Source organism: Marmota monax, unplaced genomic scaffold (genome assembly GCF_021218885.2).
Source record: "Marmota monax isolate L192 unplaced genomic scaffold, Marmota_monax_Labrador192_F-V1.1 WCK01_AAM20220418_F8-fsc00160, whole genome shotgun sequence".
In the NCBI taxonomy this organism is placed as follows: Eukaryota; Metazoa; Chordata; class Mammalia; order Rodentia; family Sciuridae; genus Marmota; species Marmota monax.
The window spans coordinates 2359219-2372909 of record NW_026694183.1 but is presented as its reverse complement, the minus strand read 5'-3'; the positions used below and the strand labels follow the sequence as shown (position 1 = coordinate 2372909).

Here is a 13691-nt window from a genome sequence, read left to right as displayed (position 1 = left end):
CCCACTGGAAGAGCAGAGGCTCCGCAGTCTGGCCGGCCTCTGGCCACCCCTCTGTCCTCACTCGAGTGCGGTGATCCTCCGCCTCCCGTTTGCCTCCAGGCGGGGGTGCATGCTGGTCCTCCTCCCAGAGCACACCTGGCTCGTTGGGTGCATTCCAGCCTCCCCTTCTGACCCTCGAGCCCCGGGAGCTGTACCGCTGTACCCGGAAGCTTCCTCCCCTGTTTGATTCCTGCCTCCCAGCCTCCATTGTTCTTACCTCAAAACATTGCTCCCTGTTCCTGTCTCCTCCCCTCCCGGCCAGAGGCTCCCAGTGCGCAGTCCATATGTGAGGAAGATCTCGAGTTCAAAGCCAGCCTCAGGAACTTAGTGAGACCCTCTCTCTAAATAAAATATAAAAAAGGCCTGGGGATGTTTCTCAGTGGTTAAGCGCCCCCGGGTCAATCCCTGGTACCAAAAAGAGAAAACAGATCTCTTCATGAGTGAGAGGATCCCTTAAATCTCCCTGGCATGTTTGCATGCTGCCTACAATGGGGAGCTCATTTCCTGTTGCTGGCTGGTCCTAGGTGCTGGGCAGTCCTCCTTGTCATTTAGCCTAGTCCACTGCAGCTCTGTTCAGCCCCATCTTGCCATGTGTCACTCAGCAGCCCCAGTGTGCTGTCCCTGGGTCCCCTAGATCTGTACCTAGGCCGTGTCTTCTCTTTGGGAGGCCTTGTGTTTTTGCTTCCTGTAGATTATTTTCACAGCAAAGTATGTCAGTTATGCAGAAGATGGTACCAAATAGATGGGGCAATTTAAAGAAAATCACACACACACAGAGGCCCTCTGTGTTCATGAGTGTCTCATCTGGATTCAACCAGCTGCGGACCAAAAATATTTGAAAAAGAAATTGCGGGGTACTGAACAGGTACAGCCTTTTCTCTCGTCACTATTCCCTTGACACTGCAGCCTAGCAGCTGTTTTGTAATATTTACTGTTAGGTCGGCTTGAGGTGGCGAAGGGAACAAAGCACCCGGCACCCACAGACAAGCAGTGATAGCCACCTGTCAATCAGCCACTTCTCCTGACTAATCCTGGAAGGGCATGGATCTCAGCAAGATCCCCCAACCAACCCAGGAGGACAAGGGACCCTAAAAACCTCCCTTTCCTGTCCCAAGCCCTCCCTTCCTCCCTAAGCCCAATCCAGTTCCAATCTGGCTGAGCCTGGGCGCGATTCCCCGGCCCACTCTGTTCTGTTGGACTGGAGGGTCTCGCCCAGGAGCAAATCTCAGTAAAGCCTGTTCAGCAGCTTAAGTATTCTAAGTCAGGTAGAGAAGACGTAAATCATTCAGAGGATACTCTGCGCCATCATGTGAAGGACTTGCGGATCCTTGGGTTTGGTGTCTGAGGGGTCCTGGAGGGCCTCTGGAGAATTTCTTTAAAGTATGTATCACTTGAGGAATATTAAAAGACTATACATACATACACATATTTGTAGATATATTTAACCCACTTTAATTAGATGAACTTAAGGAATTTATTTAATCTGTGTTTTTTTTTTAATTTATTTTATATGGTGCTGAAGATGGAACCCAATGTCTCACGCATGCGAGGCAAACGCTCAACCACTCAGCTACAACCCCAGCCCTTTTTTTTTCTTAATATATATACTTTTTTAAGTTGTAGATGGACACATTATCTTTATTTATTTATTTATTTTTTATGTGGTGCTGAGGATCGAACCCAGTGTCTCACATGTGTGAGGCAGGCGTCTACCACTGAGCGTCTACCACTGAGCCCCAGCCCCCGCCCCCCTTGAGAAGCTTTTTAAAGTGGTTTTGACACAAGCCAGAGAGGGCTTAACCTGGGACACTCCTGCTGTGCAGTCTCCAGGTGGCAGAGTCTAAGCATCTTATGCTGTGTGGCCCATCGATAACACGTGTCGATTTTCTTGCCCCTACAGAATAATTTTCAGGCAAGCCATCAAAGTGGATGTGTGGTCATACTTGAGGCAGGAATAGTGACCAGTGTGCCTCCTCTGTCACCTGCTCTGTCCTGCCCCGAGGGAGGTGTTGCTAACTCTGGCCACCCTTGTTGGCACACCCTGCCAGGATCTGTCCCGTGCCCCTCTGGTGACTGCTGCGGAGCCCTCCTCATCTTTCAAGGCCCTCCTCAAATGTCCTCTCCCCTGGAAGCTTCCACCCAGGCCCCAGGCCGCGCCTGGGCAGCTTCTGTCCCTGTATGTCTCACTTAGGTTGACTGACATGTTGCATGCTCGCCCTCACGGGCCAGGACTGCCCAGGGCCCCTGCCTAGACCAGGGCTCCCGGCGTCATCCTATTCCAGTCTGGCCTGTGAGACTACAGGAAACTTATAATTAATAAGTTAAAAGAATCAGGTGGCCTCTGAGGTGACATAGGCTGCATGAGGCTCGTGGTGAAGTAGTGGTTTTATCGATTGGACCCCAGAGAACTCTCACCCTGGTCCCAACCATCTACCCATGTTTTTGGTGGTGAGGGGAGGGTACTGGGAATTGAACTCAGGGGCACTCAACCACTGAGCCACATCCCCAGCCCTATTTTGTATTTTATTTAGAGACAGGGTCTCACTGAGCTGCTTAGCATCTCGCCATTGCTGAGGCTGGCTTGGAACTCACAGTCCTCCTGCCTCAGCCCCCTGAGCTGAGCCAAGCCCACACCGCACTGGCCCATCCACCCTTTCTCAAGGGTGGGGAGCGGATCACCACACTGCACTTCCCAAGACCCATCATTCACATCTTTTTTCTTTTACTGGGGATTGAATCCAGTGGTGCTTTACCACTAAGCTACATCCCCAGCTCTTTTTTTAAATTTTTATTTTACAACTTGGTCTCAAAGAGTTGCCCAGGCTGGCCTTGAGCTTGTGATCCTCCTGCCTCAGCCTCCTGAGGTGTAGCCACTGCGCCCTGCTCATCATTCACCTTTTGATGGACTTTACTGCCCCTTGGCACATGGAGCCGCTGCCCTTGAGGCTGGCCTGGGAGACAGAGGCGGGTGCAGATAGCCATGACCTGTATGTCTTCCCCAGTAGCCCTGTGTTCATTAGAAAGAAGGGGGAAAAATTAACTTTAATACTGTTTCTGTAACCCAGGCATTTGAAATAGTATCATTTCAACATGTAATGAATATTGTAACTTTATTTTTACTTATTTATTTATTTTGTGGTGCTGGAGATTGAACTCAGGGTCTTATTCATGCTAGGCCAGCACTCCACCACTGAGCTACACCCCAGCCTGATATTTTAACATTTTAATGAGCAGGCGCTCTGTAAACCTCTGGTTATTTAAAGGGCAGAAACCTGCTCTGACCCGTATCTGGGCCACCTATGCCTGGCCCCCAGGCGGCTCAGGTGTGAATGAATGAAGGAAGGAGCGAGTGAGCACATGTGCCATTCTTCTCTAGAAATTCTGCCTCGCCCCACTCCCAACTCCTGGAGACGCTCCCACAAGCCCCACTTCAGATTGCCCTCCTCCAGGAGGCCCCTCTGATTCAGGGCTGTGGGACTGCTGCAGGGTGGCTAAGCTCTCTGTCATGTGTCTGTTGGGTGCCACTCTGGGACCTGTCAGTGCTAGCATCAGAAGGGGAGCTGTCATCGGGCATTCAGAACCTGAGAGGCCAACCAGGGAGCCCCACGTTGCAGGGGCGACAGCAGGAGGAAGAGAGGGTGGCAGTCACAGCTGCCCAGCGGGGTGATCAGCCAGCCTCCATTCCCCCCAAACCTCTGAGGTAGAGACCCCTAGGCAGAGATTTGGTCCTTATAGCCCAGAGGCCAGAGAAGCAAGAGAAGTGAGGGCAGGTGGCCAAACTCTGCCCTAACCAGCCTCCTTGTCCTCTCCCCAGGTAAGAGCAAAGAGGCTGAGATTAAGAGGATCAACAAGGAACTGGCCAACATCCGCTCCAAGTTCAAAGGTAGGTTGGGACCCCAGACCTCTTGGCTGTGAGGGAAGAAGGAGCTGGGAGCTGGAGTGTGGGGACTTGTCCTGAGAGCCTCACTGTTAGCTCTCCTTTACTCCTTCCTCTGCCCCAGGGGACAAGGCCTTGGATGGCTACAGTAAGAAAAAATATGTATGCAAATTGCTCTTCATCTTCCTGCTTGGCCATGACATTGACTTTGGACACATGGAAGCTGTGAACCTGCTGAGCTCCAATAAGTACACAGAGAAGCAGATAGTGAGTCGGGGGAGGAGGGCAGGGTCTGGACCCCTGAGTCTGAGGGAGGAGGGGCTGGAAGTACAGTTCCAGGATCTGAGGGTTGGCTCTAGGGCCACTTGGTCACAAGGTTCCCAACCTTTCATTTTCCTCCCGGCCCAGGGTTACCTGTTCATCTCTGTGCTGGTGAACTCTAACTCTGAGCTGATCCGGCTCATCAACAACGCCATCAAGAATGACCTGGCCAGCCGCAACCCCACCTTCATGTGCCTGGCCCTGCACTGCATCGCCAACGTGGGCAGTCGTGAGATGGGCGAAGCCTTCGCTGCTGACATCCCCCGCATCCTGGTGGCTGGGTAAGGCACTGAGGATCCATGGGGGAGGAGGGCTGGGGGCCATGAGGTGCAGCCAAGGAAGTTGTGAAACCTGTCTGAGGTCTCCCAGCCAGGCTGTGGACCACCACTAGGCTGGAACCTCAGAGGTTCCAGCAGTACCCCTGTGATTATCTCTTCTCCCACCAAGCTGACTGGAAGGTATGAGGTGGCTTCTCCACAGAACCACGGGGCTTTCTCTTTGATATATGGAGCTTTAGCATCTAGTATAAAAATGGTTATAATCTTACTTCTGTTGCTTCTCCATTGATTTAAGAAACGTGTATTGAACAACTACTTTGTGCCAGGCACCATACTGATGGGTGGTTGATAATAACGTGACCAGAACATGGTCACTGCTTTCCCAGTTTCATAGGCCAGAGTGGAGATGAATATTGGTGAAATCGTTGCAGAATGAAATGTGGTATTCATCTCTCAAGCTGTGGGGTGCAGGGGCATATAAATGTGTCTAACAGCGGGGGATCAGGGAGGGCCTCCTTGAGGAAGTGGCATCTATCTATCTATGTGTGCTCCCTTTTGCATGCTAGGGATTGAACCAGGAGTATTCTGCCTCTGAGCTACATTCCTAGCACCCCCCACCCCCACCCAACTTTTAAGACAGAATCTCAGTAAGTTGCTTAGGGCTTCACTAAATTTCTGAGGCTGGCTTCAAACTTATGATCCTTCTGCTTCTGGAGTTGCTTGGGTTACAGGCATGTGCTATTGCACCCAGAAGAAAATATTCTTTTTTTAATATTTATTTTTTAGTTGTAGGTGGACACAATATCTTTATTTCATTTTTTTGTAATATGGTGCTGCGGATCGACCCCAGTGCCTCACGTGTGCTAGGCGAGCGCTCTACCACTGAGCCACAACCCCAGCCCCCAAGAATATTCTTTAATAGATCCATGAAGTAGCCAGAAAATAAGGGACACATAAGACCCAGTGCACAGGGGGATGAACAGAGTGCAAAAGCCAGATTTCGCTGGTCTGAGTGTTGGTTTGAGGACCCTGCAGCCTCCTGAACCAAACTTGTCCAAGAGGAGACTCCAGAAGGCCACACTTCAAAGTGAGAGTGACCTAGAAATAAATCCCCTCGGGGACTGCGTGTAAAATTACCTGTCTCAAACCTTGGCCCAGAGCATCCCTGAGACTGGCTTTTAGCCTGATTTTGTATGACCTTGGTAGTCCAAACATCCCTTAGTTAACTTTTAGTTTAAAGTGATCCTATCTTCAGCCCAGGCCTCAGGGATTTCCACAGATGAAGCTCCAGGTCACATGAGTAGCTCACATTCACAAAATCACCAAACACAGGACACGAGACACCGTGAAAGAGAACACTACAGTAAAACTAGAAAATAATACCAGAAAGGAACATAAATATGCTTAATGTGTTTCAAGAAATTAAGAGAACTAAGTACTAAGCAGATTTAAAAAGAAATGAAAAATGTCATTAAAATAAGTGATCCAGTTTAACAGCAGAGCAGATGTAACCAAAGCAAGAATTAGTGAACAGAGAGTAAAACTAAGGATTTAAAGTAATCAGAATATAGCCCAGAAAAATCAAGAGATGGAGATTTACCAATAAAAAAAAAAGAGATGGAGATTTATTTTTACTTTTTATACACATATGTACATACATACATACTGGGGATTGAATCCAGCAGAGGCACTTTACCACTGAGCTATATTCCCAGTTCTTTTTACTTTTATTTTGAGATAAAGTCTTTCTCAGTAGCCGAGGGTTTTGCCAATTTGCTGAGGCTAACCTTGAACTTGTGATCCTCTTGCCTCAGCTCCCCAAGTTGCTGGGATTACAGGTGTGTGCCATTGCATGTAGCTGAAACGGAGATTGATTGATTGATTGATTGATTTTTTATTTATGACAGCAGGACGCATTACAATTCTTATTATACATATAGAGCACAATTTTTCATATCTCTGGTTGTATATGTTTTTTTATTTACATATGGCAGCAGAATCCATTACAATTCAAAATAGAGATTTTTTAAAAAGAAATTGAAGCTGAGGTAGAGTGCTTGCCTTGCATGCACAAGGCCCTGGGTTCAATCCCCAGCACCACAAAAAAAAAAGAAAAAAGAAAGAAAGAAATTGGAGCTAGGTAGTGCTGCAGGCCTGTGATCCCAGTGACTTGGGAGGCTGAGGCAGGAGGGTGCCTTTTTTTTCTGTCTTTGATAGATGTGTCCCCAGACCATGGCAGTAGTTGTGTCACATGGTGGCAGGAGACGGGGAGATCTTCATGTATCTCACGAGGCACCCCAATGGCTAGTGCCTCTGGGGCCAGCTTCATCTGGTGTTGAGGTGTGAGGAGGTCAGTTCCAGCATAAGCCACTAATTGCTCATCAGTTTGAGGCATCTCAGCATTTAGCAAGACCCTGTCTCAAATAAAATTAAAAAGGCTGGCTGTAGCTCAGTGGTACAGTGCCCCTAGGTTCAATTACTAGTACACACAAAAAGAGAGAGGGAGAGAGAGGTTGGGATGAGGCTATAGCTCAGTGGTAAAGTGGTTGAGTGCTTGCCTAGCATGTGCTTGATCCGTGTTTGATCCCCAGCACTGTTAAAAATAAAAAGAGGGGCTGGGGTTGTGGCTCAGTGGTAGAGCGCGTGCGAGACCCTGGGTTCGATCTCAGCACCACATAAAAAAATAAATAAATAAGTGAAATAAAGGTGTTCTTTCCAACTATAACTAAAAAATAAATATTAAAAAAAAAATAAAAAAGAGGGACTGGGGTTGTGGCTCAGTGGCAGAGCGCTTGCCTTGCACATGTGAGGCACTGGGTTCCATCCTCAGCACCACATAAAATTTAAATAAATAAATAGAATAAAGTTTTTTTTTTAATTTTTTTTTGAGACAGAGAGAGAGAGAGAGAGGGAGAGAGAGAGAGAGAGAAAGTGTTTTAATATTTATTTTTTAGTTTTTTCGGTGGACACAGCATCTTTGTTGGTATGTGGTGCTGAGGATCGAACCCGGGCCGCATGCATGCCAGGCGAGCGTGCTACCACTTGAGCCACATCCCCAGTCCTAGAATAAAGTTATTAAAAATAAAAAAAAAAGATAAGAGTCATAGTAGACAGACAGTGATACTCACCTGTCATTCCAGCAACGGGGGAGGCTGAGGCGGAGGATTGCAAGTTCAAGGCCAGCCTCAGCAACTTGTGAAACCCTCAGCCCCTGTCTCAAAATAAAAAATTTAAAAAAAGACTAGGGATGTAGTGCAGTAGAAAGCTCCCTTGGGATCAATCCCCAGCACCATAAAGAGAGTTCTAGAAGACAGAGGTTAACATACTGCTATTTGGAATTCTGGAATGAGGAGGGGAGAGTGTGGCAGAGGCACTGTTTGAGGAGATAATGGCCAAGACTATTTCAGAATCAATGAAAGAGGCTGATCCCCAAATTCCAGTAGCACAGGAAATCATAGACGGAAGTCCAGCGGGTGGGTGGGGGAAGCAGGAGACAGCCAGGCACCGAGGCTGTGTTGGAGCTGGGGCGGGTGGATCAGCCTTGTGGCAGTGTGGTGGTTAGAGAGGGGTGTGCTCTGGAACAGTGACAGGAGAGGAGGGAGGTGAACTGGTGGGTGGGTGATAGCAGACTGGCATTGGGATGACAGAGACTGGGGAAGAGCCTGGCCCGGGAGAGGAGGAGCCTTGAGCTGGGAGCACCAGTGTTGGGTTGGGCATCTGCATAGAGATGTCCATGGGCTGCTGGAGCCTGAGGAGTCAGGGCCAGAGTGGGACAGTGAGTGGCAGCCACCAATGCGCTTACCCCTGCCCTGCTGTTTTAACACTTCAGTTTAACCTCATCCATCCACAATGTCATTTTGACACTGAATCAACATAAAAAAATTATTCATGAGCCATTTTCTGGGCATCCTGTTTTGTTGCTGGGTCTTTGGAGCCTGGCATGTAGTGTACACATGCATCACGTCTCCTTTTGAACTAGCCTCAGTTTAAGTGCTCAGAGGTGACACGTGACTGGGGGCTACTGCACTGGGCAACCTAGGAATAGATGGTAATTAAAGTCACAGCCTGGATGAAGTCCCTGGGAGCAGGGGATGTGACAGGAAAGAGAAGTGGCCTGAAGGCTGAGCTGTGGGGTGGAGACGAAGAGGAAGCACAGGCGGTGACACAGGACACTAGGAGCTTTGGTGGAGGAAGGAGTGGTTGGTGGTGGCAGCTGCTACTAGTAGTTTCTATAAGGTAAGGACAGGCAGTCAGCAGGTCACCTGCCACCTGAGAAGGGCAGAGGCCAGTGTGAGCAAGGGGCAGTGTCCTGCCAGGGTCAGGGGCCAGGGTGGGGTAACCTGGCTCACCACTGACCTCTGGGCACTAGAAGCTTGGCCTTGCAGCACCTGGGGTGTGAAGGAACTCCTTTTTTGGGGGGGGTGGGTACCAGGGGCACTTGATCACTGAGCCACATCCCCAGCCCTATTTTGTATTTTACTTAGAGACAGGTTCTCCCTGTTTCTCAGTGCCTCTTTTTTGCTGAGGCTGGCTTTGAGCTCGTGATCCTCCTGCCTCCACCTCCCAAGCCACTGGGATAACAGGCATGTGCCGAAGGACCTTTAAAAAAAAAAAAAAAAAAAATATATATATATATATATATATATATATATATATATATGGTTATAGATAGACACAATATTTTTATGTTATTTATTCATTTTTTAAAAAATATTTTTTAAGTTGTCAGTGGACCTTTATTTTACTTATTTACATGCGGTGCTGGGAATTGAACCCTGTGCCTCACACAGGCAAGTGCTCTACCACTGAGCCACAACCCCAGCCCCTGAAGGAACTTTTTTTAAGGGTAAACTTTTTAAAAAGTTGAGACACAATTCCCTATCTTAGCATGTATAATTAAGATGTTGTCCATCCTTCACAACCATCAATTCCTCACCTCTACCAAGAGACCCCCTTCCTGTTGGCAGTCACCCCATCCTCCCACCCCTTTAGCCCCTGTCTTTTTGCCTCCGTGGCTTTGCCTGTCCCAGACCAGGGCGCCTCTGCCTGGCATCATCCTCTCGGCATCATGTGCTTCACCCAGGTGGCACCTATGCCAACATCTGTTCCTTTTTCAGGCCAAGTAATACTCCACAGCAAGAGAGTATCTTATCTGTGCATCATAAAGGTGGCACCTTTTGGCTTCTATAGATGATGTGCTCCTCTGTGACCCCTTTGGTCTGTGTTCCTTTGTCTTCCTTCTCCAGGGTCAGTGCCTAAGAGGGGAATTGCTGGTATTTGGTATCAACACCTTTTTGAAAAGGGAAATCAGTGAGCCGCATTCTCCCTTCCGTCCCTCACAGAATCCCTTGCTTCTCCACCCTCCTTCCCTGTGCGCATGAATTCAGAGGTTTCTGCCCCCGGATTTGCTCTGCCTCCCTAGCTGGAAACTTGACCTAAACAGCACAGCATTGATGAGTAGCTCTTACTCCTTTACTTGCTTTCAACTGCATTTACTTCCTGACCTGTAAATGCAGGACTGCCTCCTTGGAGGCTGCGGTTAACATAGGGAGGCTCTTGGAGCAGAGTCCCCAGAGTAAGCGCTGGGGTGGAGCCGGCCGCTGGTGGGAAGCACCACTGACCGCGGTGTCTGGGGCCCACCTTCAGCTGGCTTCTGGTTTTAACCCAATGCCCCAGGGTGGTGATCCCTTACCAGAGGTGGCCAAGCTCCTCAGAGTGCCAGTCCTATGGCCACCCTTGGCTGTAGGCTTGAGGCCCGTCTCCCTGCCTTGCAGACGTGGGGCCCGGAGGGCGCTGTTGTGCTGTGCACTTTTCTCCTGCACATCTGGGGAAGCAGCTTGGTCCCAGCCTTTGGCTCGGGTCAGTCTCCCCTCCTAGGACTCTGCCGTGTGCCTCTGCCACCTATTGGGTCCTTTCTGGGGAGAAACCCTTTACTGAAGGCCCCAGAGGCCCAAGCACCTCCCCTGTGCTCAGCCACACCAGCTTCCTAGATTCCAGCCCTCTTCACCCTCAGTCCTTCCGGGAGTCCTCTTTCCCTGCAGAGGAAACCAGCTTGCCCTTCACAGGGTCCGTGGTTTTCCCTGGATCCCACACCACAGCCAGAATGTCCAGCAGGTGTGTCTGACCCCAGAGCCTTGGAGAACCTTCTGGAACAGCACCATTTTCTTAGTCTTGCTCAGGACTGGGTAATAGTCCAACACAGAGTCAGCCCCCAAGGTGGTGGCTTAAATCGAGCTGATTCTCTCTCAGTTCTAGAGTGAAGTCCGAAGTCCCAGCCTCCCTGAGCTGAAAGCAACCTGAGGGCAGGGCTGATCCTTCCAGAGGCTCCAGGGGAGAAGCCATTTGCCTGCCTTTTCCAGCTTCCAGAGGCCGCCTCATTCCCCAGCTCCTGGCCCCTTCCTCCATCTTTAAAGCCAACTTCAGCAGGTGGGGGTGTAGCCCAGTGCTCGACTGGCACGTGCCAGGCCTGGCTTCATCCCCAGAATCGTAGAAAGAGCCAGCGGCGGCGTCTCCTCCTGTGGCCTCTGCTTCCACCCTCACGCCTTGTCTCTCTCTGACTCGGACCCTCCATCTTTCCCTCTTCTAAGGGTCCTCGATGACACCGGGCCCACGCGCAGAATCCAGGATCCCCTCTCTGTCTCAGGGTTCTTAGTCACATCTTCCACATCCCCTGTTATTCACCCACCCATCCATCCATTTATTCATTTATTGATACTTGGACTTGAACCCAAGGGTGCGTTACCCTGAGCCACATCCCCAGCCCTTGTTCTTTTAAGACAGGGTCTCACTAAGTTGCTTAGAGCCTTGCTGTTTCTGAGGCTGGCTTTGAACTTGTGGTCGTCTTCGTTTCTCGGCCTTTTGGCTAAGATCAAGTGAACTTGTGGTCGTCCTGCCTCACCTCCTGAGCTGCTGGGATTATAGGAGTGTGCCACCGCACTCAGCCGTTCGTTTGTTTTTTTCAGTGCTGGGGATTGAACCGGGCCTCATGCATGCTAGGCACGTGCTCTGCCACTGAGCCATATCCCTGCCCCCGAGACCCTTCAGAATGTAAGGGAGCATGTTCACACGTGCTGGGATTAGGAGTTGGCACCTTTGGAGACCATTATTCCGCTTAATACAGGAATTGATACGTGAGGAACAGGGTCCCACATTTCAGAGGATAATATGGAGGCTCAGAGAGAGAAATGGACTTGTGGATGTCACACAGCTTGGGCCCTCCCTGGCCGCTCTGGATTCCAGTGCCACCTATCCACTCAGCATCTTCCCAGGGGTCTGTACAACTTCTAGTATTGAACTTGGGTTCCCACTCAGAGCCCTCCTCCTTGCCCAAGCCCCCCCACACTCATGGCGTGGTGTCACCACTTACCACATATGTCCCTTGGGTCAGAAGGCAGACCCCCAGCGCTGCCTGCTGTCTGAGTGCCTTCCCACCCAGATGGGTGTGCGCCCTCCTCTGGCCTCCCTGCTTCTGCTCTCGCCTCCCAAGTCCTCTTCTCCACATGGCAGCCAGAGGGACCTTTGAGCAAACGGCAGATCTGGGGATCCACGCTCGATAATAGTACTTATTTCTTGGTTTATCGTGAAGGTGAAATAACAAGTTCTTCCGCATAGGGTAGCGCACCACGGCGGAAGGGCTGTGCGGTGACTGGCTGCATTCAGGCTGGGATCCCACTGCTTCTCGCTCACCACCCCCAGCAGCTCCCTCGTCGCCTGTCTGGGGTCTTTAGCGCTCCCTCCATCGCTCACTGGGCTGCAGCCTCTGGCCCTTCCTGCTTCTCCCCCCACACAGCCCTCCGCCCACCCTCGCGGGACTGAACCAGGGGCACTCTCCCACTGAGCTACCCCCAGCCCTTTTAGCCTTTTATTTTGCTAAGTTGCTCAGGCTGGCCTAGCACTGTGGTCCTCCCCGCTCAGCCTCCTGAGCTGCTGGGAGCACAGCCGCGCCCCGGTGCACTGCAGATGTTTTTCTGTCTTTCCTCCCTGACTTGGTTTTCCGTACCTCTGTTGTCGGAGCAGAGAGACTCCTCCAAAATCATCCCTGTGCCTCATGCTCCCACTTGCCTCTGTGCTGTGCACACCCCGAATGCCACCCACCTCTTCTGTGTCAAGGTGCAGTGGGCCACCCTCTGGAAGGAAGTCTGAGGAGGACAGACGTGCACTGAGGTGGCCCCACTGTCCACCGGGCCTGCAGCAGTGCCTGTGCCTTGGGAGGTGCTTTGGAGATGTGAATGGAAGAAGGCGCAGTGCCAGGCTGGGCACTTTGCTTAGTCCTGGCAGGGACCTAGGAGGTCACTGAGGAGCAGACACTTTGCAGATGGAGAAACTGAGTCCCTGTGAGGGCAGCGCAGGTTGGATCCCTGTCCACCTGGCTTCCTGCATCCCTTGCTGGCCATCGGCAGCCTCAGGGGAGGAGCAGGAGAGAGGAGTGTGGGGAGCCCAGGTTGCACTGACCGCTCCCCCACCTGCCCTGTGCTGTGTCCCCACAGGGACAGCATGGACAGCGTGAAGCAGAGTGCAGCCCTGTGTCTGCTGCGGCTCTACAAGGCCTCACCTGACCTGGTGCCCATGGGCGAGTGGACGGCCCGTGTGGTACACTTGCTCAATGACCAGCACATGGTGAGGCCCTGGCTACTGCCCCAAGACCCGGCCCCTCCCAGCTGCCCTGAAGCCCCCTCTGTTCCCAGCCCACCTGGATGCCTGAGCCCCCCTCCTCTTCCCTGATACCACCCAGGCACTGGAGACCCTGATCTGGTGTCCCTAGGACGCACTACCCGCCCAACTGTCCAGAAACCTTCTCACCTCCATCCCAACACCCCCTGGCTACCCAGGGATCATGTCTTATGACCCTGTCACCTAATACCCATCCCTGACCCAACCCCTCAGGAAATGTCAGCCTGTTTCCAACTCCCAGAGACCCCCTAGCAAGCCCTACCGCTTGTCTGGCAGCAGAGACCCCAGTCCTCACCACCCCAGGGCTCCCAGCCCCTCCCTGGTCTCCAGCCCTCCAGGCTCCTCACAGAGATGTCGGGGACCTTCCCAGGGCACCCGGACACTGAGGTCTGTGTGGGCCGTGGTCCCTGAGGCCCCATAGCCTCCTTATCCCCCCTGTAGAAAACCCCACATAATGACGTGTGCAGCCCCCCGCTCCCCCACATCCTCCTATGCACATCCTCCCA

The 13691-nt window shown here is 51.3% G+C and overlaps 1 protein-coding gene across 2 annotated transcripts in view; it reads left to right on the top strand.

Moving 5' to 3' along the window:
- Window positions 1-13691, top strand: part of Ap2a1 (adaptor related protein complex 2 subunit alpha 1) — a 33604-nt gene that overhangs the window by 7562 nt on the left and 12351 nt on the right. For both annotated transcript variants that reach the window (XM_058586037.1, XM_058586038.1), the window contains exons 2-5: window positions 3854-3922; window positions 4041-4183; window positions 4325-4518; window positions 13002-13131. In XM_058586037.1, the coding sequence (XP_058442020.1) occupies window positions 3854-3922; window positions 4041-4183; window positions 4325-4518; window positions 13002-13131 (536 nt within the window). The remainder of the gene's footprint in view (window positions 1-3853; window positions 3923-4040; window positions 4184-4324; window positions 4519-13001; window positions 13132-13691) is intronic.